Source organism: Carya illinoinensis, chromosome 8, assembly GCF_018687715.1.
Source record: "Carya illinoinensis cultivar Pawnee chromosome 8, C.illinoinensisPawnee_v1, whole genome shotgun sequence".
Classification (NCBI taxonomy): Eukaryota; Viridiplantae; Streptophyta; class Magnoliopsida; order Fagales; family Juglandaceae; genus Carya; species Carya illinoinensis.
In genome coordinates, this window is record NC_056759.1 from 14,894,450 (window position 1) to 14,918,997 (window position 24,548).

General features: G+C 36.0%; 1 protein-coding gene and 1 pseudogene across 1 annotated transcript; one reads left to right on the forward strand and one right to left on the reverse strand.

Annotated features, from left to right (window-relative positions):
* The first annotated feature begins 876 nt into the window (after positions 1 to 876).
* Positions 877 to 5,553, forward strand: LOC122274442 (annotated as a pseudogene).
* Positions 5,554 to 14,742: 9,189 nt separating this feature from the next.
* Positions 14,743 to 16,227, reverse strand: LOC122274443 (protein FAR1-RELATED SEQUENCE 1-like). Its single transcript, XM_043083478.1, has 3 exons — positions 15,076 to 16,227; positions 14,884 to 14,991; positions 14,743 to 14,769 (listed from the first exon to the last, which is right to left on the reverse strand). The coding sequence occupies exons 1-3, from the start codon at positions 16,225 to 16,227 to the stop codon at positions 14,743 to 14,745; spliced, it is 1,287 nt and encodes a 428-aa protein (XP_042939412.1).
* Between the last annotated feature and the right edge of the window lie 8,321 nt (positions 16,228 to 24,548).

Consider the following 24,548-nt stretch of genomic DNA (forward strand, 5'->3'; position numbering starts at 1 on the left):
TTCCTAAGCCCACCAGTGTGTCGTCATTTGACCACTCCAATGCCTCTGTGAGAAAGTACTTAAACTGTTAAACTACTTGGGTCCATCCAACGGTCCAGGGCCACTTGGAAATTGTTCGACTGGTACCTAAAACTTAAAATTTGGATCTTAAACATTCCTCCCAGATTAAAAAATCAATTGTTTCCCTTTTAAAAAAACTTGTGTTAAATTCTTCCTCCCTACTTAAGCCACCTTCAATTCTTGCTCGTTCTAATTTTCTCACCTTTTCCAAATCTCAACTTCTTGCTTGTTCCAAAACTCGACTACTTGAGTCCATCCTTTCGAGTTTGGTACCTCTGTTCACCTTCTTTCCCTTCAAAGCAAGATTAGGACATTAGCACATTAGCACGGTATCACCCTTATGGAAGTTCTAGCTATACTATTTATGAGGTCTCTTCATTGTATCAAAAGAAAGGGCAATGATACACTTACACCTTCTTTATTATGATCTTCTTGCATAATTTAAATTTGTTATTAATGAGACCATTTCATGTTTTGACAAACGTGTTATTTTGTGACTTTAAAATATGATAGAAAATGGGAATGTCCCTTTTCTAAATTTAGCATGATAAATTGGTCTCTTTTATGAGTGAATGACGAGTGAATGACAGTACATGTTGGAACCATCATTTAGTTGGAGATGAGATTATTGGTCCTTAAATATCTTGGTCAAACGTAATATTTCTTGTTCGAATGGTTAGCGATTTTTGACAATATTTAAAAAGAATTTAAAGTTCACCCTTAAAAATCATTTCATGTGACGATTTTTATTTATCTCAAAGCAAAAAGAAAATTTCTTCATTGCCCTGTGCCATTATGATGTAAGATGTAAAAATTATGTGGCAGCAGAGTCTGAGAAAGGATAGTGCTAGTGGTACGGCGTACCTTCTTATGTTTAGAGCATCCTACGGTTATAAAAAGATTTTACAAAAATAAAATTTTAAAATAATAAAATTTTTTTATTATACATTAGATCTTTTTTACAATAAAAATAAATTTTCAATCTGATGTATCTTACCAAATCATGTCATTTGTAAATTTAATTTTATAAAATTAGTCTGTAACTAAAATATTTCTCTTCTATTTATATGAAATGCATTTATATAACTAAACCAATTATCATGTCTCCAAAACACAGACGGTTTTCAACACGGTCTGCCGATCATAAAGTGGCGTGAGGTTGTAGATGATCACACGGATAAGGAAGCTGATCATGATCTCAAGGTGATTTGAATAATTTTTTCTTTCAACCATACTTTTAACTCTTTTTAATAATAATGTTAGGGACAAGTTTAATATACATAAATCTTTTATTAAAAAAAATAAATTCCATCATAAGAGAATGAATTTTTATATTTTTTTTAATAATGAACTACTCTTTTTTTTTAAAAAAAAAAAATTAAGCTAGACATATATAATTTCTTATTTAAAATAAATTTTTAATATTTCATATCAATATTCGAAATAAGTAGTTATGGTTTGAATGTGTCGTGCATGTTTTACTGGTAGTACTTAAAAAGAAAGGGTAATATTATATACAAGTTAAAAATAAATTAAGAGCGGTGGTACTCTGTCACCTTTTATTATATCTAGATAAAAATTATTTTTTAATTTTTTAATTAATACTTTTCATCATTTTTAAAAAAATTTAACAAAAAATTCAATAAATTAATAATCATTTCCTTAATGTAAAAAAATAAAATAAAAAAATAAAAATATATAAGATGTCAAATTGAGCTGACAAAATAGCATTTCTCATAAATAATGATTGTACAAACTATTTATAAAAAATAAATCAGGAATAAATTTTTTATTACTTTGCATTATGTCAGATCTACTTTTTTTTTCACCAAGGAGTTCGGTGAGATTTGTACGATCGTTGATGAAATCATATACATACGTACGTACAGGAACGCGTGGATTCCATCAAAAGGATGTTGTCGTCGATGAATGATGGAGAAATAAGCATTTCGGCTTATGACACAGCCTGGGTTGCTCTTGTACAAGATGTCAATGGAAGTAGTCTTCCTCAATTCCCATCTACCCTTCGCTGGATTGCCAATAATCAGCTTCCCGATGGTTCATGGGGCGACGATGAAATCTTCCTCGCTTGTGATCGGATACTCAACACTTCAGCCTGCGTTATTGCCTTAAAATCATGGAACATTCTTCCTGAAAAGTACGAAAAAGGTATTAATTAACAGTTTTTTTTTTTTTCCCTCTTGTGAAATAAAAACTTACTTATGTGACATATTTAATTAAATAAAATAAATTATAATTAAGGTTCAATTAGGATTCTGCTTTGATATATACCACCACCTACTTAACATGTCTCAAAAGTTTAAATTGATAAAAAATTGTTAGATTTTATTATTTATTATATATTTTAATAATTTAATTTGAATATATATCATACATACTAGGTAAGAGTTTAGGTGAAAAGCACATATTCCTTGTTGAAAATGCTATTGTATTTTTGATATGCAAATATGAATTTTAAGATACATATCAATTCGAACAACAAATATAATATTGTTATTCTTTTCAAATTTGAAATTGCAATATCCATCTTAGAAAATAAAAGCATGTTTTTACTAAAATAATTTTTTCGTTACAATAAAAGTAAAGTAGTGAATATGATAAATAAAAGACCAACTATAACTGATGCATAAATTGAAATTTAAAAATAATAATTGAATTTTGTAAAATGAAAATATTATTAGTCCAATATCAAAAGTAATATGAAGATAATTACAAATTTTTTTTTAAATAATATTATATACAAAAAAATACTATTATTTTATTCAAAATAATATTAGAATAATAGAAAATTTAATTATATTTTTAATGATGACTTAGAGGATAAAAATGTAATTATGCAAATGAGGGCAAAAATGTAATTGTGCAAATGTGATGGGGGTGACCGAATAAAATGTACTATTCATTCAACTGTTCATCTAATTAATATTAGAATAATTGTATTTTTAATGATGAAAAATGTAATTATGCAAATGAGGGTAAAAACGTAATTGTACAAATGGGATAATGTGAACTCAAATAAAATCTACTGTCCATTGTAATAGGAATTTCATTTTTGAATGAAAATATGTCAAAGCTTGAATCCGATAATGATGAGCACATGCCAATTGGCTTTGAGGTTGCCTTTCCTTCGCTTGTTGAAATTGCTCGAAGTTTAAACATTGAATTACCTTACGATTCTCCTGTCTTTCAAGATATATATGCAAAGAGAAATGTAAAGCTCGAAAGGTACGTAGATTCAGTTCATGATTGCCCAAACTTCACCCAAAAATAAGAAAAAGGTCGACATTCATGATTATTATCTTTTGCGATAGGATACCAAGGGACATCTTGCACAAACTGCCCACAACTCTGCTCTATAGCTTGGAAGGGATGCCAGACCTAGACTGGGAAAACCTTCTTAAGCTGAAGTGCCAAGATGGGTCCTTGTTCTCTCCTTCCTTACTGCCTTTGCAGTCATGCAGACCAAAGACCTAAATTGTTTGAACTACTTAAAAGGGTGGTCCAAAGGTTTAATGGTGGAGGTACGCAGAAGCAGCATCTTTTCAACAATTAATAAAAGTAAATTCATAAACTAACATGATTTAGTAAATTTATAAGCTAACATGATTTCATATGATATATATGTTGAATATATTATAAAAATTATTTTACAATTTAATATATTACATCAAATTAAGTCTATTTATGAATTTATTTTTTTGAGATCTATTTGTGGCTAAATTGCTTTTCATTTATAAATATTGGTACAGAAACTTCTTCCATTGTCTTTTTCTTGTTGCAATAGATTAATTCTCTCTCTCTCTCTCTCTCTCTCTCTCTCTCTGAATATGCTATTAATGTTTTTCAGTTTTTCTAAGCTTTATTCTGCCTTTAGTCCCCTGCGTGTATCCAGTGGACTTGTTTGAACACATTTGGACAGTGGATCGGCTGCAGCGGCAAGGAATTTCCAGATACTTTCAGCCAGAGATCAAAGAATGTATAAATTATGTTTCCAGGTATATATATTTGACCCATGCAACCACTACATGAGTATTTTATAATTAGATATGATCAATTCAGATAAAAAGATGTATTAATTTTCAATTTTTCAGATATTGGACACATAAAGGGATATGTTGGGCGAGAAATTCAAAGGTTTATGATATTGACGACACGACCATGGGATTCAGGTTACTTGGGTTGCATGGCCACGAGGTTTCTGCTGGTATTTTGCCGCTCACAAACTGTAATTAGACGTACATTATATATATAGCTATTGATATGATCGGTGTTTTCTATATATATTAATGAAAATGACAATGTATGAATAGGCTATTAAAGAAAATTATATATATATAGCTATTGAATATATGATCGATTTGAATAGTAGGTTGAGTTGAGATGAGTTGAAATGAAAGTTTAAAATATTATTTTTTAATATTATTATTTTTAAATTTGAAAAAGTTAAATTGAGATTTGAAAAAATTAAATTATTTATTATATTTTGTGTTGAAAGTTAGAAAAATTGTAATGATTAAATTATATGAATTGAGTTAGGTTGGGTTAGCTAACCAAATGACACCTAAGTATTCGCTCTAAATATACAAACCAGTGTAAATGAATTTTTTTTTTAAACATCTTTAATCATTAAGAATTTTTTTTAAAAAATTATTAATTAATATATTTCCTTAAATATTAAAAAATAAAATAAAATATATGAATAGGCATGTTTGATTTGCATGTTTAGAAATCATATTATATATTTTTTAATAAAAAATTATATTCAACAGTCCAATTCTGCACATTAATTATGTTTCATTGACATGATCATGACAGATGTGTTCTAGCATTTTGAGAAAGGTGGGGAGCTCTGTTGCATTGGCAGGCAGTCTACACAGGCAGTGACAGGAATGTTTAGCCTATACAGGGCATCTCAGGTGCTCTTTCCAGGAGAGAAGATCCTTAAGGATGCAAAGCAATTCTCATCCAACTTCTTGAGAGAAAGACAAGCTGCCAATCAGCTCTTTGACAAATGGATCATTTTGAAGGACTTATCTAGCGAGGTATATATGATTCGTCCGTACGTCTGTTTTGAAAAATTCATGCTTATTTTATATTCATTAACAAAATCGTAAGAATTAATATAGATCCTAAAGTTTTTAATTATACAATATTATATTTTTTAATATAGAATCTAAAGTGAAAAATATAAAAAAAAAATCATTTAAAGTTAATGATCTATATAAAAAATAGTTTAGTTGTTTTATCCTCTAGGTTTCATTTAGTAAAAAAAGAATTATTTAAGTTCTCAATGATATCATTATTATATGTTTAATGTGACACAAAAATAATTAGACTTTATATAAAACTTAGAAATAATCTATGCGGAAGCCACTATTTGGCTGAAGCCGTTGCACGCATGACGTGTAGGCCTGGTTCACTAAAACGCACCGAACCGGTTCATTACTCACAATTCTCTCATCTCGAAGCTGACAGCCCTGGGGATCCCTAATTCTCTCTTAGCCCTAACTCTTCCCCCGACCCCTTACAGCCCTCACAAAACAGAGACGGCCATTCCCCCTTTCATCTCTTGACCAAACCGTTCTCCACAATCTACCATAGAACCCCTCCGTTGAATACATATCCCGACAGCCCTTGAATCCCTCAGGCTCAACGTAATCTTTTTCTTCCCCCGACACGTTACAGCCCTCGCGAAATGGAGTCGGCCATTTCCCCTTGAATCCTCTGAACCCATGCTCCACTCCCCACAAGCTGCCCTGCCCTCCGTAGAATACACATCCCCCCACGACGCAGAACCACTGGTTGCCGTTCAAACCACAATCGGCTCCTGGGCTTCCGTTCAAACCACTGACGCAGAACCACTGGTTGCCGATCTTGGTCATTCCACCGATGCTTGGCCCTCAGTCCACCGACGCCTCAGTACACTGACGCCTCAGCCCATTAAAGCCTTGCAGATCTGCGAGAGGGTAATTTGTATTCTAGGGTTTAGGAAAAAAAATTTTGCCTCTATTTTACTCAATGTCTTTTTCTTTCTATATAGTGAACTGCATTTGGAAACCTAATAGACCAAAATTTGCAAGAAAAAAGTTTGATTAGTATGCTACCTAATAGAAACCCTAGATGCGAAATGAAAAATATTTACAATATTTAACATGTGTGCATAAATGTATAAAATATTTATGTCAACCCTTCGAGATTAATTTGCATTTGAAATATCTGTTTAATCATGATGGATACTGAAATGGTGTTCTGTTGCATGATATTTCTTTCATGATACTGAAATGGTGTAGGTGTTTCATGATATTTCTTGTATGATACTGAAATGGTGTTCTGTTTCATGATATTTCCATTAATGACCAAGTAAAATCATAGTTGTTGAAATTTCCATACTTTCCATCAAGAAATCAAGATGAATGAATTCTGCATATGAGCAACCATATCTACTGGTTGATGCTGAAATGGTGTTCTGTTTTATGATCTTTCCATTAATACCAAGTAAAATAGCAGGTAATTGTTTCGTGTTTGTTTTTTAGCTATTTGATTTCGAAATGGATATTAAGTATCTTGGTCACATGATGCTCCCCACCCCTCAGGATCCCATTTAATTGAAATAGAAGCTGAGAATTTTGGTGTATGGCATGTATTGTTGTGTAATAATTGACTATAGCTAACCATTTTGCCTCTTCTAGATTTTTGAGATTGGTTACACATCTTAGGGAAAGGTAGAATTTATACTTCTTACTTAATTCAAGTAGTTAATAGAGTTAATTCTAAGTTACCTCTTAGACTTTATATTTCAAGAAATGGAGTTAATTAAAGCAGTCTGTATCATGATTTCGTTATTACTTGAAATTTCAGATCAACTACATTTTCACTCAGAAATTTCATTGTGTAAATTTCCAGAATGGTTGTCTTCCATGGAACCATTGACGAAAGTAATGAACTTGTTCCAGAATGTTTTGTCAACCTTGTTCCATAATGACAAATCTGAACTTATGTGCAGTGATTGCAGAATCATTCATGCCATCTACACAATCATCATCGTCTTTACCTGATGAAAGTGTTTTCAAAACACCCAGTTGTTGGTATGGTTTGAAAGCACCATTAAAGATGTCGCACACAACGAAAAATCCAGGAAGGAAATTTTTCGTGTTCCCAAACTATAAAACAATAAAGCAATAATTCTAATATTGACTTTTATGCTTCATTAAATGGTCATTTGTAACGATTAAAGGTTCTTATTGTGTGCAAGGAGAAGCGAGAAAATGTGAATTTTTTGTTTGGGCAGATATACTTCACTTGCTAGAGGAAAACATTCGTGTGAGAGAAAGTAAAGTTTGGAAGATGTGGGATGATGTATTGGTGCGCGAGAATGAAGTTCGTAATCTGGAAGATAAAGTACGAAAGCGAAATACTACTCTTCATAGGGAAAAACAGAAATTACTATTCTTGTATTGGGTTGTTGTTTTTGTAATTATTTTGGGTTGGTTTGGATAAAGTGTATGTAAATAAATATCTAAACTTTGAGTCGTACTTTGGATCTTTTGATGTAAAGGGGTACTCTAACCTACTGGTTAAAAACTGACTATTTTGTTAAGGGTTTTGTACTCCAACTAGAATATTTTTCCATGATGTAGAATATGGATGTAATGGATATTAAGTTCAGGCTTGAAATGTGAATTTATTTTTCCATTTCCTGTTTTGTGGACATTTATGGTGTTCCACTTGGTGCATGCTGGTCCAAAAGTGGTCTTAAACTGTGATAGGAAAACTGTAATTCTTATGGATGTTTTTTCCATGGGTCCCGAAATATACACAGGCCTGTCTAGAAGATGAGAATCATCAATCCTTACCAACAAAAAATTGATCCAACACAATGGCAATATGAAAACAATTTCAAATATTTACTAATTAGATTGAATGTCATATACTGCATCTTTACAAACTGATTTGCATCTTTACAAACTGATTTACATTGATGTACATCTTTTCAAAGTGCAAATATGCATCTGCCCAAAAATGGTCGGCATATGTCTTCACTTGGTTGGCATCAAACTGATTTGCATCAAACTTCACTTGGTCTGCATATCATTTTCCAGGATCAGCCCAAAAATGTACCAACACTTTCTAAGTAGTTTGCTATTTACCCGTATGAAATACCCCTACAAGTCCATAAATACACACTTGTAAATAACACCTGGAAATTACCAGCTACTTGTTGAATATGTGGTCTGTCTTGCCAACCCAACATGGAATGATTTTTTTATAAATTTCCATTATAAATCCAAACAAAATTAATTACTGAAAATACATTCACATGCCTATATAAACGAAAAACTATAAATAAAGAACCAAATCATTCCATGTCCTATAAAATATTCAATTACAACACATGCCATACCTGAGCATATACACCAAGTCTCTTCAAGAGGTACAAAAAATGCAGCACACGTACAAAAAGCCTCATGATAAAGTGTTAGAATTGCATAATTAAGTTGCTTAAATGAACGATTTATTTTATCAAATGAGAATTGAGCACTTAACTATGTATCAAATTCTAGTACTTGATGTTAAACTAATTGATGCTAATATTTTACACATAAAATTCTATAATTGTTGCAGGACATTTATGAAAATAATAAAAGAGCATATAGTGGCTGCTACGAGCCGAGAGCCGGATCAGCAGGGGAGCTGGGCGAGGAGTCAGCTGGCATTTCATTTTATCTTTGGGTTTTTACGTGCGGAACATGGAGAGGAGAGCATCACGTATAGACAGGAGGGGCGGCTGTTTTTTTGTTTTTTCCTCACTTTTTTTTCGTTCCAGACCTAGCAGCAGACTAGAGCTTTTAGTCTTATTTTTTCTTTCCTTTCTATTTTGGAGCTGGCCGCTGAGGTAGAGTAGTCTGCATTTTATTTTTTTGGTTCCTCTCTTTTCGTTTAGAACTTTGGGGGCAGCTGGCTTTTGGCCTTACACACATTTTCATTATTGTTGTGCTTTCATACAGAGACCTAACAGTAGAGTAGCTGGGATTTTTTTTTTTCTTTTCTTTCCGAACAGAACAGCAATCGGCTGAAAGATATTATTTACTCACTCTGTTTTTGAGTCTTTTCGTTCATAGCACTAGAGTAGAGCAGTTTACTTTTTGTTTTACCTTTGGGCGGCTGGCTTTTGGCTCTTTTATTATCTTATTCTTGCTTTTCGTTAGAGAGCTGGTTCGGCAGCAGAGTAAAGTAGTGCAGAATATTATTTTCCTTTCTTTTTTCGTCCAGACGCAAGGCGGCTGGGTTTGTTTTTTTTTTTCTCTTTCATTCTTGTTTTCGTTTAGCTCTAGCAGTAGTAGCTTGTTATTTTTTTTTCTTTACTTTTCGTTTAGACCTTGCAGTAGCTGGTATTAATTTAGTTTTTCACTCTGTTTTCATTGGAGTCTTCGGTGCAGCAGGGGAGTTTTTATTTCTTCTCCATTTCCATTTTCATTCTTTTTTTTTTTCCTTCGACTTTTATTTCTTTGGTTTTATTTTTCCTGTACTACGATTTCTCCTTCATTTAGGCTCATTTTGATTTTGGGTTTATTCTTACTCTCAGATTTTGTTATGGCTTTGATTAGATTAATTTTGTTGTTAGGAATATCATGTGTAGCTAATTTTAGAAACTTGGATTGTGGAATGAGATTTAATTTATTTTAGGTTCTAGTTTAATGCAATATTTTATGGTTGAATGTTGATTTCACTAAGTTACTAGTTGGATTTAAATTGAAAATAGATTGCAGCTCTTGCTCTTGTTTTGTTGTTGACGTAAGGCACAACAAAAGCTTGAAAATTATCAAGGCTTGCTCTCGTTTGTTTGTTAATGTGTGTTCGGCTAGTAAAATAGAAAATCCCTTAGGAAACTATTGCAGAAACTTGAGCTTAACCTTTTTATCTTCCGATTATCAATGCCTTGATTGAGTTGTTAATCGAGAAAATTATCTAGAATCCAAAATAAAGAGAGTCTCAAGCCCAACCCAAGTGTTTGTTAATTTACCTTTTTGATTAGAAACTCTAATTCAAACTTCGATTAGTTTTGCATTGCATTTTCATTTTATTTTCATCTCTCATAGTCGACACATTTGTTACTCAAAAATCTCATATACGCTTTGATAACCCTTTGTCCCTGTGGAATACGATCCTGGACTTATCCTTGATACAACTTGACACTCTACACTTGGAAGCACATTCGACCACGAGTCATGTTTTTGGCGCCGTTGCTGGGGACAACTGGTGCTCATTAGAGCATTCCTCTACTGCTGAGAGGATGTTTGTGGAGCTGTGAACCTCTTCACAGCCTGGGTGACATTTGATTTTTTTTTTTCCTTTTTCTGTTTATTTTACATTTTGCTTTATTTTTTGTTTTTGTTTGTATGACTGGTTGGACTAGGGACCAAACTTCTCGATTGTTTAGGACAGAATTACTATCATCTTTTAACTCTGCATCTCTTTCCCTTGAATCATCTTCTGACACTCATAGTACCATGGCTGAAAATGAGAATCATGATAGAGAAATGGGGAATCAAAACAGGACACTTAGAGATTATTTGCAACCTGTCAGAACTAGCATACCCTCATGCATAATTCAACCTTTGAATGCAAATAATTTTAATTTCAAACCTGGAATGATTCCATTAATTCCACATTTTCATGGCATGGAATCTGAGAACCCTTATTTGCATATCAAAGAGTTTGAAGAGGTTTGTTCTATATTCATGGACCAGACCTGCACTGAGGAGGTCATTAGACTAAAATTGTTTCCATTTTCCTTGAAAGATAAAGCTAAAACATGGTTGAATTCATTAAGACCTAGAACCATAGGCACTTGGCAGGAGATGCAAACAGGATTTTTGAAAAAATTCTTCCCAACACATAGGACAAATGCTTTGAAAAGACAGATCATGAATTATTCTCAAAAGGATTCTGAAACTTTTTATCAATGTTGGGAAAGGTTCAAAAATCTATTAGATTGATACCCACACCATGGTTATGAACATTGGCGTGTGATTAGTTTTTTTTATGAAAGTTTGACACCTAAAATGCGCCAATTTGTACAAACCATGTGTAATGGAGAATTTTTTGACAAAGAGCCCGATGAGGCATTTGAATATTTTGATTATCTTGCTGAAAATGCTCAATCTTGGGACACAACTGATGTGCATGATAGGTCTAGGCAAGTTGAGTCTAGTCATGGGAAATATACTGTAAATGAAGATGACGATTTGCGTGCTAAATTAACCTTGCTGTCTAGAAAAGTGGAAGTCATGGAATTGAAGAAAGTAAATGAAGTGCATGCTATCCCTAAATTTTCTGAGAAGTGTGTCATATGTGAGGATCATGGGCATTCAACTAATGAATGTCCCCTGATCCCTGCTTTCAAAGAAGTATTGTTGGACCAATCTAATGCTGTAAACATGATACATAAACCATATTCTGGTCCTAACTCTAATTCTTATAATCCAGGATGGAGAAGTCACCCAAATTTCAGTTGGAGGGGTGACCAGCATGTAGCTCCAGCAACCTTGGCTCCGGGGCCCTCTCTACTCGCAATTCAAGCACCTCTAATGCAAAAGAAGGGACTTGAAGATACGGTTCAGCAGCTGAGTGTGACACTTCAACAATTCATGCAAGGTCAAGCAACACTCAACAACCAAAATTCATTGGCAATTAATGATATAAGGAGTTCCCTCACAAGGCTGACTACATCTTTAAGTACCCAAGAGAAGGGTAAATTTCCTGCACAGTCACAACCAAATCCACAAGGGCAGCCTCATCAAGTGCAAGCAATAAGTGAGGATCCTAACTTAAAGTCAGTCAAAGCGGTGACTACTTTAAGAAGCGGCAAGGTGGTAAACATTCCAGCACATGAGCCATACAATTCTGGTAAGGCTTCTAACCCTTCTAATAAAGATGGAGAGCATGTGTCCGATGAGCATGAGAAAATTCATTGTCCTATACCTGCTCCTTTTCCTCAACGATTAGTTCCGTTGCATAAAGATAAGCATCTTGCTGAAATTCTTGAGGTTTTTAGGCAAGTTAGGATTAACATCCCTTTGTTAGATGCTATTCAGCAAATTCCTGCCTATGCAAAATTTTTAAAGGATCTATGCACTGTGAAAAGAAAATTAAATGTGCATAAGAAAGCTTTCCTTACTGAGCAAGTTAGTGCTATCATTCAGAGTAATACACCACCTAAATACAAGGACCTTGGAGCACCTACAATTGCTTGCGTGATAGGAAATTCAAAAATTGGTCACGCTTTGTTGGATCTTGGTTCAAGTGTCAATTTATTGCCTTACACTGTGTATGAACAACTTGGTTTAGGTGAATTGAAATCCACACCTATCATTTTGCAACTTGCTGATAGATCTATAAAAATGCCTAGGGGTATAGTTGAGGATGTTTTGGTTCAAGTTGATAAATTTTACTATCCTGTGGATTTTGTAGTGCTTGATATGAACTTGTCAACTCCATCTACTTTTCAAGCTCCTATAATTCTTGGTAGACCATTTCTTGCTACATCTAACGCATTAATTAATTGTAGAAGTGAAATTTTGAAATTGAGTTTTGGAAACATGACATTGGAACTGAATATCTTTAATACTTGCAAGCAACCTCAGGATTTGGAAGAAGTTCAGGAAGTTAATTTGCTGGAAAATATCATTGATGAGGATTTTCACTTGAATCTTTCTTCCACTGATTTACAATTGTCATTAGAAAGTATTCTAAGTGATGTGAATAAAGTGTTAGAATTGCATAATTAAGTTGCTTAAATGAACGATTTATTTTATCAAATGAGAATTGAGCACTTAACTATGTATCAAATTCTAGTACTTGATGTTAAACTAATTGATGCTAATATTTTACACATAAAATTCTATAATTGTTGCAGGACATTTATGAAAATAATAAAAGAGCATATAGTGGCTGCTACGAGCCGAGAGCCGGATCAGCAGGGGAGCTGGGCGAGGAGTCAACTGGCATTTCATTTTATCTTTGGGTTTTTACGTGCGGAACATGGAGAGGAGAGCATCACGCATAGACAGGAGGGGTGGCTTTTTTTCATTTTTTCCTCACTTTTTTTTCGTTCCAGACCTAGCAACAGACTAGAGCTTTTAGTCTTATTTTTTCTTTCCTTTTTGTTTTGGAGCTGGTCGTCGCGGTAGAGTAGTCTGCATTTTATCTTTTTGGTTCCTCTCTTTTCGTTTAGAACTTTGGGGGCAGCTGGCTTTTGGCCTTACACACATTTTCATTATTGTTGTGCTTTCATACAGAGACCTAGCAGTAGAGTAGCTGGGATTTTATTTTCTTTTCTTTCCGAACAGAACAGCAATCGGCTGAAAGATATTATTTACTCACTCTGTTTTTGAGTCTTTTCGTTCATAGCACTAGGGTAGAGCAGTTTACTTTTCGTTTTACCTTTGGGCGGCTGGCTTTTGGCTCTTTTATTATCTTATTCTTTCTTTTCGTTAGAGAGCTGGTTCGACAGCAGAATAGAGTAGTGCAGAATATTATTTTCCTTTCTTTTTTCGTCCAGACGCAAAAGGGCTGGGTTTGTTTTTTTTTTTCTCTTTCATTCTTGTTTTCGTTTAGCTCTAGCATTAGTAGCTTGTTATTTTTTTTCTTTACTTTTCGTTTAGACCTTGCAGTAGCTGGTATTAATTTAGTTTTTCACTCTGTTTTCATTGGAGTCTTCGGCGCAGCAGGGGAGTTTTTATTTCTTCTCCATTTCCGTTTTCATTCTTTTCTTTTTTTTTTCCTTCGACTTTTATTTCTTTGGTTTCATTTTTCCTGTACTGTGATTTCTCCTTCATTTAGGCTCATTTTTATTTTGGGTTTATTCTTGCTCTCAGATTTTGTTATGGCTTTAATTAGATTAATTTTTGTTACTAAGAATATCATGTGTAGCTAATTTTAAAAACTTGGGTTGTGGAATGAGATTTAATTTATTTTAGGTTCTAGTTTAATGCAATATTTTATGGTTGAATGTTGATTTCACTAAGTTACTAGTTGGATTTAAATTGAAAATAGATTGCAGCTCTTGCTCTTGTTTTGTTGTTGACATAAGGCACAACAAAAGCTTGAAAATTATCAAGACTTGCTCTCGTTTGTTTGTTAATGTATGTTTGGCTAGTAAAATAGAAAATCCCTTAGTCTAAATTTTGGATTCTAAATATTGCAAAAACTTGAGCTTAACCTTTTTATCTTCCGATTATCAATGCCTTGATTGAGTTGTTAATCGAGAAAATTATCTAGAATCCAAAATAAAGAGTCTCAAACACAACCCAAGTGTTTGTTAATTTACCTTTTTGATTAGAAACTCTAATTCAAACTTCGATTATTTTTGCATTGCATTTTCATTTTATTTTCATCTCTCATAGTCGACACATTTGTTACTCAAAAATCTCATATACGCTTTGATAACCCTTTGTCCATGTGGAATACGATCCTGGACTTATCCTTGATACAACTTGACACTTCTACACTTGGAAGCACATTCGACCACGAGTCACCTCAAAAATAGCTCCATACCCGATCCATAGTGGTCCAAAAATTTCCCATCCCAACATACACAAACTGCAAAATACCCAATCCCAACACTTCCAAAAAATGTGTATTCCCATCACCATGGACTTACTAGTGTGCATCAACTCGGTCACACATCTGTACGAAAATAACTATATTAAAATAAAAAGTTGTAATGCACCATTTTTTAGTTTTAAAAATTATAAGACTTGATTACCTCAACCATGGTGTTCACGTATTGAAATCACATACCCCATCCAAATTCCCTTGTGGAGTTGATTGTGTAAGAATGCTCTCTTGTGTACCAACACCAACCCCATCACCCAGTTCTGGTTCATCAAGCAATATTTTCCTGCAAGTCTAAGTTCCAAAAAATTTATAGAAATAAGATGATTTCCATAATACTAACCATTCAAGGGTTAAAAAATTAGACTCAAAAGTTACCGATTTTTTTCTCTTGTTTGCTATCTTTTCCACGGGTGGAACCTTCCTCTTGCTTGGGGGTCTCCCTTTCCCTCGGACCACGTTAGGGTTTAAGATCTTCACACCCGTATCTAAGACCACTTTTGGATTTTCCTTCGTTTGTTCGAATGTCGACTCTGGTGTTGAACCTTCACACTTTTTCTCAAAGTCATCAACAACACGCAGGAAAGCGCTGACCTTTCCATTATCTGAGGAAATTTTGATTGCTAATTTCATACATCGTTTAACCACAACCTCATAATTCCGTGCATCTGATCTGTCCCGCTGGTCATCGTAACTACTTCTGAGTAATGTGTATCTCCTCTTTATGTCTTTTCTCCAGCGATCCAATACATATACATCTGGCATCACATTAATCTTTTTCAACTGCAAAACTCTAAGTGCATGCCTACAAGGAATCCCCCTGGTCTCAAATAGTGCACATGTGCATTTTACCTCCACTTCTTCTTCATTAAAGTAAACTTCAAAATTTATTGTCTTGATGTGGTTATCAGCAGATATTTCATCCAATACATCGTATTTTAGAATGCACCCTTGTGTGCTTACCAACAAACAATTACAACACATTAGCCCCAGCAACTCTTTTTGGACCTCTTTGAACTTTGCATTCGTATATAACTTTTGAAACTGTTTCTCAATGTTGAAATGAGAAACACAGGGAATTGTTTGGTTCATAGAATTGAAGTCAACAGTGGTCTCTACCTCAACCTTCTTTCTAAGGGCATTATCAAACTGGTCGACGAATTCCTTCAACGTGGTTCCAGAATGGACATACCCATCAAAAAATGCATTCATGCTTTCCGACCTTTGAGTCGTAATCATACCCGCCCAAAATTCAGTTTTCAAATAAGCCGGAACCCAAAAAGACCTTTCCTCAAATAAGGCCTGAAGCCATTTATTGCCAACCAGATCATACTTTCTAAGTAGTTCACCCCAACTTGCCTCAAATTCTGATGTGGTCTGTGAGTCATATACTGCAAGTTGAATGTCAGTCTTCAACTCCGTTGAGAATTTGGCATGAGATCCTAGCTTCTCTGGAAGTTTCCCCATGATATGCCACAGACAATATCTATGACGAGATTCGGGGAATACAATGGCAATAGCATTCTTCATTGCCCGATCTTGGTAGGTTATGATGGCGTGGGGGGCCCGACCATTCATACAATCCAACCACATTTGGAACAACCAGACAAAAGTATGTGTGTCCTCGGTTGAAATCAATCCCGCCCCTAATAATATGGACTGCCCATGATGATTAACACCAACAAATGGGGCAAAAAGCATCCCGTACTTATTTGTTAGGTACGTAGTATCGAAAGTTACAACGTCGCCATAATATTCATAAGCTGCTCAACTACGGGCATCAGCCCAAAACACATTTCGTAGCCGACCATCATCATCCACGTCCATGTTAGAAACGAAGCCATTATTCCGGTCTCTCATTCTTTGGAAATAATGATTAAGTGCTTCGCCACCTCCTTTACCCAACCGTAAATGTCTTGCCTTATCAATGAAATTCCGACAATCTTTCTCTTGAAAAGTTAAATTCTCATAACCCCCCGCATCAACAACAAGAGAATTAAAATTTTTGTTCATTCTTATTCCGACTCGATCATTCAGGTCCAGGATCCTTTGGCTATATTCGTCTAGAAACTTGTGCGATCACAACAGTATGGTTTTCTTGGGGCTCACAGTTATGTGGTTGTGCACATTTTCAACAGTTGTGAAAACCCACTTTTCATTCTTGCTCAACGTAGCATTTACTCTTGCTTTACAATCTGTTCTGGTTGTTGGCCGTGGCTTCGAGATGTTACTATTTTTAGGTTGGTACTTTCCGCCATGGGCGCAACCAACGGTCACATACACAGGCCTCCCCTCATCATCTTTTCTAGTTCTCTATGTCCGTACACTAAAACCCTCTTGCTTCGCATATTGCTTATAGTAGGCCGTCAGCTCTTTCACACTTTCAAACCCCATGCCTGATCTTGGTTCTTCAACCCTCAACTCATCATCTTCGACAATAGTGATACCCTCCAAATCTTCATTTAAATCGAAGAACAACTCTACATTTATTCACAGAATCAATGGATTAGCATGAAAACAATATTACTAAGGACTAAAATCAAGGCAAACATATATCTAATACCGTCGGCATCATGCAAATGTGCATCAGTACTCGGTGATGTACTGCCGACATTTTGTTCGTCAACTGCAGGGGTTGGCACATTTGACGACAACGGCGCCGCTTGCCTCGGGTCATCTGGATTATAAGCTGGCAGCTACTCAAATAGTACACATTGTAAGTCCAAATGGAATAACTCTACACAAATTAATCCGATTAATTTTTGAAATTTAAAAATTCAAATAGATGCATACCCGAAATGAAGTATCAAATGGGCTAAAGTCGACATGATTGGAAGTTGGGGGCATGACATCTTTACATTACATTAAAACCACGCTGCAATAAAAATTAATGCTTTTTCGTCAACTTGCCTTTATAAATTTCCCAATTAAACATGAAAGCATAATCAGTAATGGTGCACCAAATTGTAATTTTGACTAAATATGCAATGAAAACCAGCTTCAAGTCGTCAAAGCAACCAAACAAAAAAATGAAGCCCCACCAGATCAAACTATTTTTAGTTTTTTGGTAAACCACCCCTCTTCTTCGCTTTGTCTTAGCTTTATCTTTTTCTACACTTGTAATAATTTCTTTCATTGTGAGTGAGGCCCGCCATCCATATCTACTGGTAAAAAAACAAAAAAAAAAAGCTATTTTTCCTCAATCAAGCTTCAATCCAACCACATACAATCAAAGCTACCCCATTAAAACTAAACCCATTTACAGCCTCAATATTTATGGGTAGATTCACGTAATTAATTTTCCTACCATATTCTAATTACCACTCTTTAATGAAAGTACATGTACATATAATGCTATAAAGAAAAGGACCTACTGGTTCAATTAATGGGTAATCCCCTACTGGTTCAATTAATGCATAATCCTCTCCATGTTGCATGCACTTGTAGGTTAGAAATATCACACCAAACAGTGCCCACAGACAAGATATATATACTGAAAGCAGAAAATAGCAATATTATTCAAATCAACTCGGTCATACATGGGTTTCTTCCATCAAACAGAGTATAGTTCGAAAGCAGAGGAGAATAAATAATCGGTTACCAGATGGGTTTCTTCCACATTCCCACGGTACAATTTTTTCCCACATGCCCTAACCCACAATACCCATCTCAGAAACACAAAGCGGTGTACACATCAACCTCATACCAATGTATTGACAAGAAACTAAAAAATATTTACCAACCAAACTGACCAAACCGTAGGGAAACAGAGCAACCGAGTCCTTCTCGCTGGTTTCGTATGTTTATTCAACTCGCAGCAAGTTGCAGTGCTTGGCAGAAGTAGGTGCTTTGGAAGCTGGCGTTTCACATGGAGACGCCGGCGCCGGGGGGGCTGACGAGACCGATGGCGTCGCTGGGAGGCTCTGGGCAGAGGACGTGCACATCGGTCGCTATCAAGGGAGGAGGGTCTTCACGGAATGAATTTCAAATGGGGATAAATGAAAAATTGAATTTCGAACGCAATCAAAACGTGTGTTTTGGTTAGGGAAAAAAAAAAAACAAATCTGTAGGGCTGCCATGTAGTGAGTGCAAAGTGTGCACCACTACAATGGCTTCTCCGGAGAACAACTCTAAAACTTAACAAACTAGCTTAGACACTAGAATGAAAGATGACCTTCTAAAAAATCACTTAATAGTTTTTATGAAATATTAAATTCTAAATATTTAATTATAAAAATAATAATGGATGAATATTATTTATGAAATATTATTATCATAAATTTGAAACATATATATAGTATAAATGTGTTTTTAGAAATCCAAGGACTCAATCTCAATGGGCAAGGGTCATGCAATCTGAGTACTTGCATGCACGTTTCATCACGACAAGTCTAAGGACTTGACCTCGGTGGGCAAGGGTCGCGCAATCTATGAATTTGCTCACCCGTTTCATCATCGCTAGTCTAAGGACTCAACCACAGTGGGCAAGGATTACGTAGTGTAAGGACTTGTGCTCCCATATCTTCATCGCGAGTCTAATGACTCAGCCTCAATGGGCAAGAGTCATGTAGTTTGTGGACTTGTGCACCCATATCATCACTGTGAGTCAAAGGACTTGACCTTGGTGGCCGAGGATCGTGTAGTCTGAGGATTTGTGTGACTGTTCCATCACTGCAAGTTTAAGGACTTAACCTGGATGATTTTGTCATTCAATTTTGGGAGACACATGAGAGGGAATCAATCAAATTTATTCATCGTTCTTCACTGCTTAATGATACAAACTTAGGAATAGTATTTTTTTATATGCTTGGCATTCCATGGATGTGGTAGTTTCTTTTCTTGACCGTCTTTTAAGTTTTCTAAGCCTAGTCGATTGTTGGCAATCACGACATACGGTCCTTCCCAATGGTGGCCAAGTTTTCTTTCTTCTTCTTGATTTCTCTTTTAACCAGGTCACCTATCTTGAAGGTCTTGGGCTTGGCTCTTTAGTTAAAGTAGCACTTCATTCTCCTTCTCTTGAGTCTCACTTGGACCTCAACTTTGTTCCATTTTTTATCTGGTGGGTCAAGGTGCTCTTCCAATGCTTCGTCATTCTACCTTCGATTGAAATGCTGGATATGGTATCTAAGTAACCCAATCTCTATGGGGGCCACAATTTCGTTCCCGTATGTTAGGGTGAACACGGTCCCTCTTGTTGGAGTTTTAACTATGGTTCTGTATGCTCACAGAACACCTAGAGTTCTTCTACCCACTCTCCTTTTCTATCTATTCGTTTCTTCTTTAGGATCTCGAGCTGGGATTTGTTGGTCACTTCCAGTTGTTCACAGCCTAGGGGTGTCCTGGGGATGAGCACTTGAACTGAATCCCCAACTCCGTACACCATTCCCACTAATTCCAAAACGAGATGATGCTCTAGAGAATTCCAAAACGATATACAATGGTCTTCCACGGGAACTTGGATGCTTCTTAGAGTGATTTTTGCTAGGGTTTTGCTTCTACCCACTTGGTGAAGTAATCTACGGCTACGACCACAAACCTCAATCCTCCTTTCCTTGGTGGGAGGGACCCTAATAGGTCAATTCCCCATTGTGCAAATGGCCATGGAGACACTATAGAGGATAGCTCCTCTAACTAGCAGTGTGGTATTGGAGCTAATACTTGGCACTATGCGCACTTTAAGGGTACGGGGCCAATAGTAACCCACCCTCACAACCTTTCTCGCCAAAGCTTTCCCTCTAGAGTGATTCCCACACACTCCTTCATTTATCTCTGCTAAGATGTATTGGACTTCCTATGGGAAAACACACCTCAATAAGGGGGTCGAGAACACCGCTTATAGAGGATTCCAATGATCCAGGTGAACCGTGCGACCTATCTTTTGATCTTCCTTGCCCCCTTCCTTTTTTTTTTGTGAGCTCTCTAGTTTCTAGGTAGTTCACCACGTCTTAAGCCCACTCTTGTTCTCTTGGTCTCACTTCGACAACCTCGGTCTTGACTACCGAGACTTCCATAACTCTGATTTTCACTTCCCATGGCAGGGCAGATTCCTTCATCCCCGAAGTTGTTCGTGCTAGTTTGTCTGCTATGCTATTATCCCCTCTTGGTATTTGTTTGATGCTGAAGTGACAAAATTGATCTCACTTCTCCCATACCAGATATAAGTACTTCTTCCATTTTTTGCCTCTCGCCGTATACACTCCCAATACTTGGTTAATGACTACTTGGGAGTACACTCTTACCTTGACTTTGGTCACTCCATGTGCCTTCATTATCGAGAGCCCTACTACCAATGCTTCGTACATGGCTTCGTTGTTTTCTTTTTTTTTTTTTTGAAATCAAGATAACTTTCATTGATTAAAGCATGATTTTACAAAGATCTAATTAAACAACATGTCTAATACACTTAGGTATCTCCTTTAATTCATAGCGATCACACTCATTTAATAGGACATCCTTTAAGCATGTGGGCTGCCATGTTTGAATCCCTCTTTGTGTGGCAAAAACTCCAAGAAGCAAACTCTTATAAAACCTATTTTGTATCCTCGATGATTAGTCCTCCTTAGCTCCAATCAATTATTGTCTTCTGCATTCTCTCCACCACTTAAAGTGAGTCCCCCTTCAAATATGATAGAGTGGAAACTAGCCTCTTTGCAGAATAACACAGCTATCATCATTGCATAAGTTTCAGCAGTGAATGGGTAGAGGTTTAGGCTCCTTCTTGCTCGGATAATGCCAAGGACTTGGCCATTACAGTATCTGAGAATTGCACCAATACCCATTAGACCCAAGGATGGGTTTATTGCAGCATCTCAGTTCAGCTTATAGAGCCCATCAGGAGGTGTGTTCCATCTTTGATTACTTCCAGAGAAAACTGCAGCATGTCCTTTTGAATCCTTTTGTTTTTCAATTTAGAAACATTTGAGGTCATCTTGGGCATTGTGAATGATGGAGTTTGGATGTCTAAATTTCTTGCCATGCACTACCTCGTTCCTTCTTGTCCATATTAGTCTCATAATTGAGTCTGCTTCCTCCATCATTTTTTTTGGTAGCTTTCCCATCATTTGCTACTAGATTTCTTTTAGGGACCTATCTTCTAGGGAGATTTTTGGGATTGGTCTACTTGCTTGGCTCCAGACATCTCGGGCTGCGCTGTAATTCCATAAGACATGACCTGAGGTTTCTTCTTCAAGACCACATATTGGGTAGCTGCTATCCTCCATTATTTTCCTTTTGAGTAAATTGGAGAAGCTTGGTAGAGCTTCATTACATGCCCTCCAAAGAAACATTTTAACTCCATTTGGAACCTGCAGGTTTCGTATCTCTTTCCAGAGGTCATTATGGTCACTAGTAGTTGAGGTGCCAACTACTTGGTTGGATTGAAGTTCTATGTGAAGATGATAGCCACTCTTCACAGAGAATATGCCATTTTGAGTGCCACCCCAAACGAATCGATCTCCTCTATTTCCCAAGCTGATTGTGATGGTTTTTATTAGTTCTACCTCTGGCTGAGTAAATAGGTCAATGAGGATTTATCATCCCATTTCCTAAGTGAGGTGTCAATTAAGTCAGCAACTACCCTCCTTTGAGTTGAGAAATCTGGCCTTTGCCTTGGGGAAACAAAATATCATCTAGGGAGCCATCTATCCTCCCAAATCTTCACTTGTGAGCCATCTCCAATCCTCCATTGCAAACTTTCTTTCAATAAATCAAAACCAGCATGCAGGCTCCTCCAAGCCAGTGAGGCTCATGCACCTACTCTTGCATCTAACATGGAGTCATGTGGGATGTATTTCTATTTGAGAATTATAGGGATTGATGTTGGGCATTGCAACATTTTTCACCCATTTTTTCCAAGAGAGCTTTGTTGAAACTATTAAAATTTTTGAAGCCCAAGCCTCCTTGATCTTTTGCTTTGCTAATCTGACTCCACTTTACTCATTGTATCTTGGTTTGATCCTCACTGAAGCCCTACCAAAACTTTCTTAGAACCTGGTCTAGCCTCTTAGTGATGGACTTGGGAAGAAGAAAAATTTCCATTGTGTATGTGGGGATGGCTTGCAGTACAGATTTTAGTAACACTTCCTTTCCAACAACTGGCAAGTTATTTGTCTTCTAGTTATTAATCTTTAACCATACTCTATCAATTAGTACATGAAAGCATGCTACCTTTGCTCTTCCCTCCATGGCAGCTAAGCCTAAGTATTTCTCAAATGATCATGTGTGAGTAACAGCTGCAATTCAAATAATGTTAGTTCTACATTCATTTTTTGTGTTTTTGCTAAAGTAGATGGCTGACTTTTCTTTGTTTAGTAGCTGGCCAAAATCTTGCTCATATACATTCTAAATGCTCATCAATTTTCTCCATTCAAGTGTGTTAGTTTTGCAAAAAAGCATATTGTCATCAGGAAAGAATAGGTGGCTAACTTTAACAGACCCTCTTCCCACTAGTACACTTGAAGTCCTACCATTCATCTCTGCCTGGAACAGGAGATTTGAGAGGGCCTCTACACAAATGATAAATAGGTAGGGGAACATGGGGTCCCCTTGCCTTAGACCTCAAGTTGGCTTGAAAGTGGTCTAAGCTTCACCATTGAGCAGGATGGAGTAGGAGACAAAGTTGATGCAATTCATCACCAGGGCAATCCATCTTGCACATCTACTGTCAAATCCCATTTTGCACATCACTGAGTATAGAAAATCTCACTCCACTCGATCATAGGTTTTGCTCATGTCATGTTTTAAAGCCATGTAAGTTGACTGGCCTTGCATTCTTGTGGACATGGTGTGGAGGGTTTCATATGCCACCAAAATGTCGTCTGTTATAGCCCTACCTGGAACAAAAGCACTTTGGTTCACAAAAATTATGTTAGGCAGTATAAGTTTGAGTCTATTTGATAGGACTTTTGCTATAACTTTGTAAATTACATTGCATAGACTTATAGGCCCATAATCAGAGACTTTGTTTGGATTTTTTACTTTTGGGATCAAGGATATATAAGTGTTATTCACCCCTTCTAAAGAACTTGCATTATCAAGGATATTGAGTACAAAATTTGAATTTTTGGTAGAATTGGAAAACCATCAGGACCTAGAGATCCCATCCCTTTCATTTGGAAGAAAGCTCACTTGACTTCATCTTCTGTGAATTTTTGGAGAAGCAAATCATTCATACTAGCTGTAACTCTTTTGGGCATATCCCTTATACATTCTTCTATGCCAGATGGAGAGGAAGTAGTAAAAAGTTCTGAGAAGTAACATGTGAAAATTGCTCCAATCTGTTCTTTGTCTGAGTTCATCAGGTTCTTGTGGTCCATAATTTATGAGATCTTGTTAATTTTCCTTCTGTGAGAAGCATGCAAATGGTAAAAAGTTGTATTCCTGTCCCTTTTTTGTAGCCAATGTTGTTTGACTCTTTGTTTCCATCTCAATTCATCCTTAGCTAAAACTTGATCAATTTCACTTTGTAGCTTTTTGACAGTTTCCATGTGATCTTCTCTACCTTCTTCTTGTAGCTCTCCTAGCCTTTTAAGTTTCTGTCTAATGTCTTTTGGAGCTCTCTTGTTGACTTTTGCATTCCATTTCTTAATCCTGTTTCACAATTCATCAGTCTTCTTCTCATGGTCTCAGTAGCATTCTCCCCATGTGTTGGTTTACACCAAGCCTCTTTAATAGCTGTAGCACAATCTTCTTTTAAGGACCAAGCTATCTCATATCTAAAACACTAAGTTTGAAAACTTGGTTGCTCTCGATGAGAGCCCATGGAGATGAGTAAGGGGAGTGGTCTGACTTCAAGGTTGAGAGTACATTCCAGCATGACTCATTAAACCTTTCCATCCATTTTGGATTAGTTA

Bases quoted from the DNA above. Each gene is read 5' to 3' on its own strand.
- LOC122274443 (XM_043083478.1), bottom strand. From the start codon at position 16,227: ATGAAGAATGCTATTGCCATTGTATTCCCCGAATCTCGTCATAGATAT. The intron at 14,992-15,075 runs GTAACTTTTGAG...TTTGGAACTTAG, and splicing joins CAAACAAGAGAAAAAAATCG to ACTTGCAGGAAAATATTGCT. The intron at 14,770-14,883 runs GTATGTGATTTC...ATTTTCGTACAG, and splicing joins CACAAGGGAATTTGGATGGG to ATGTGTGACCGAGTTGATGC.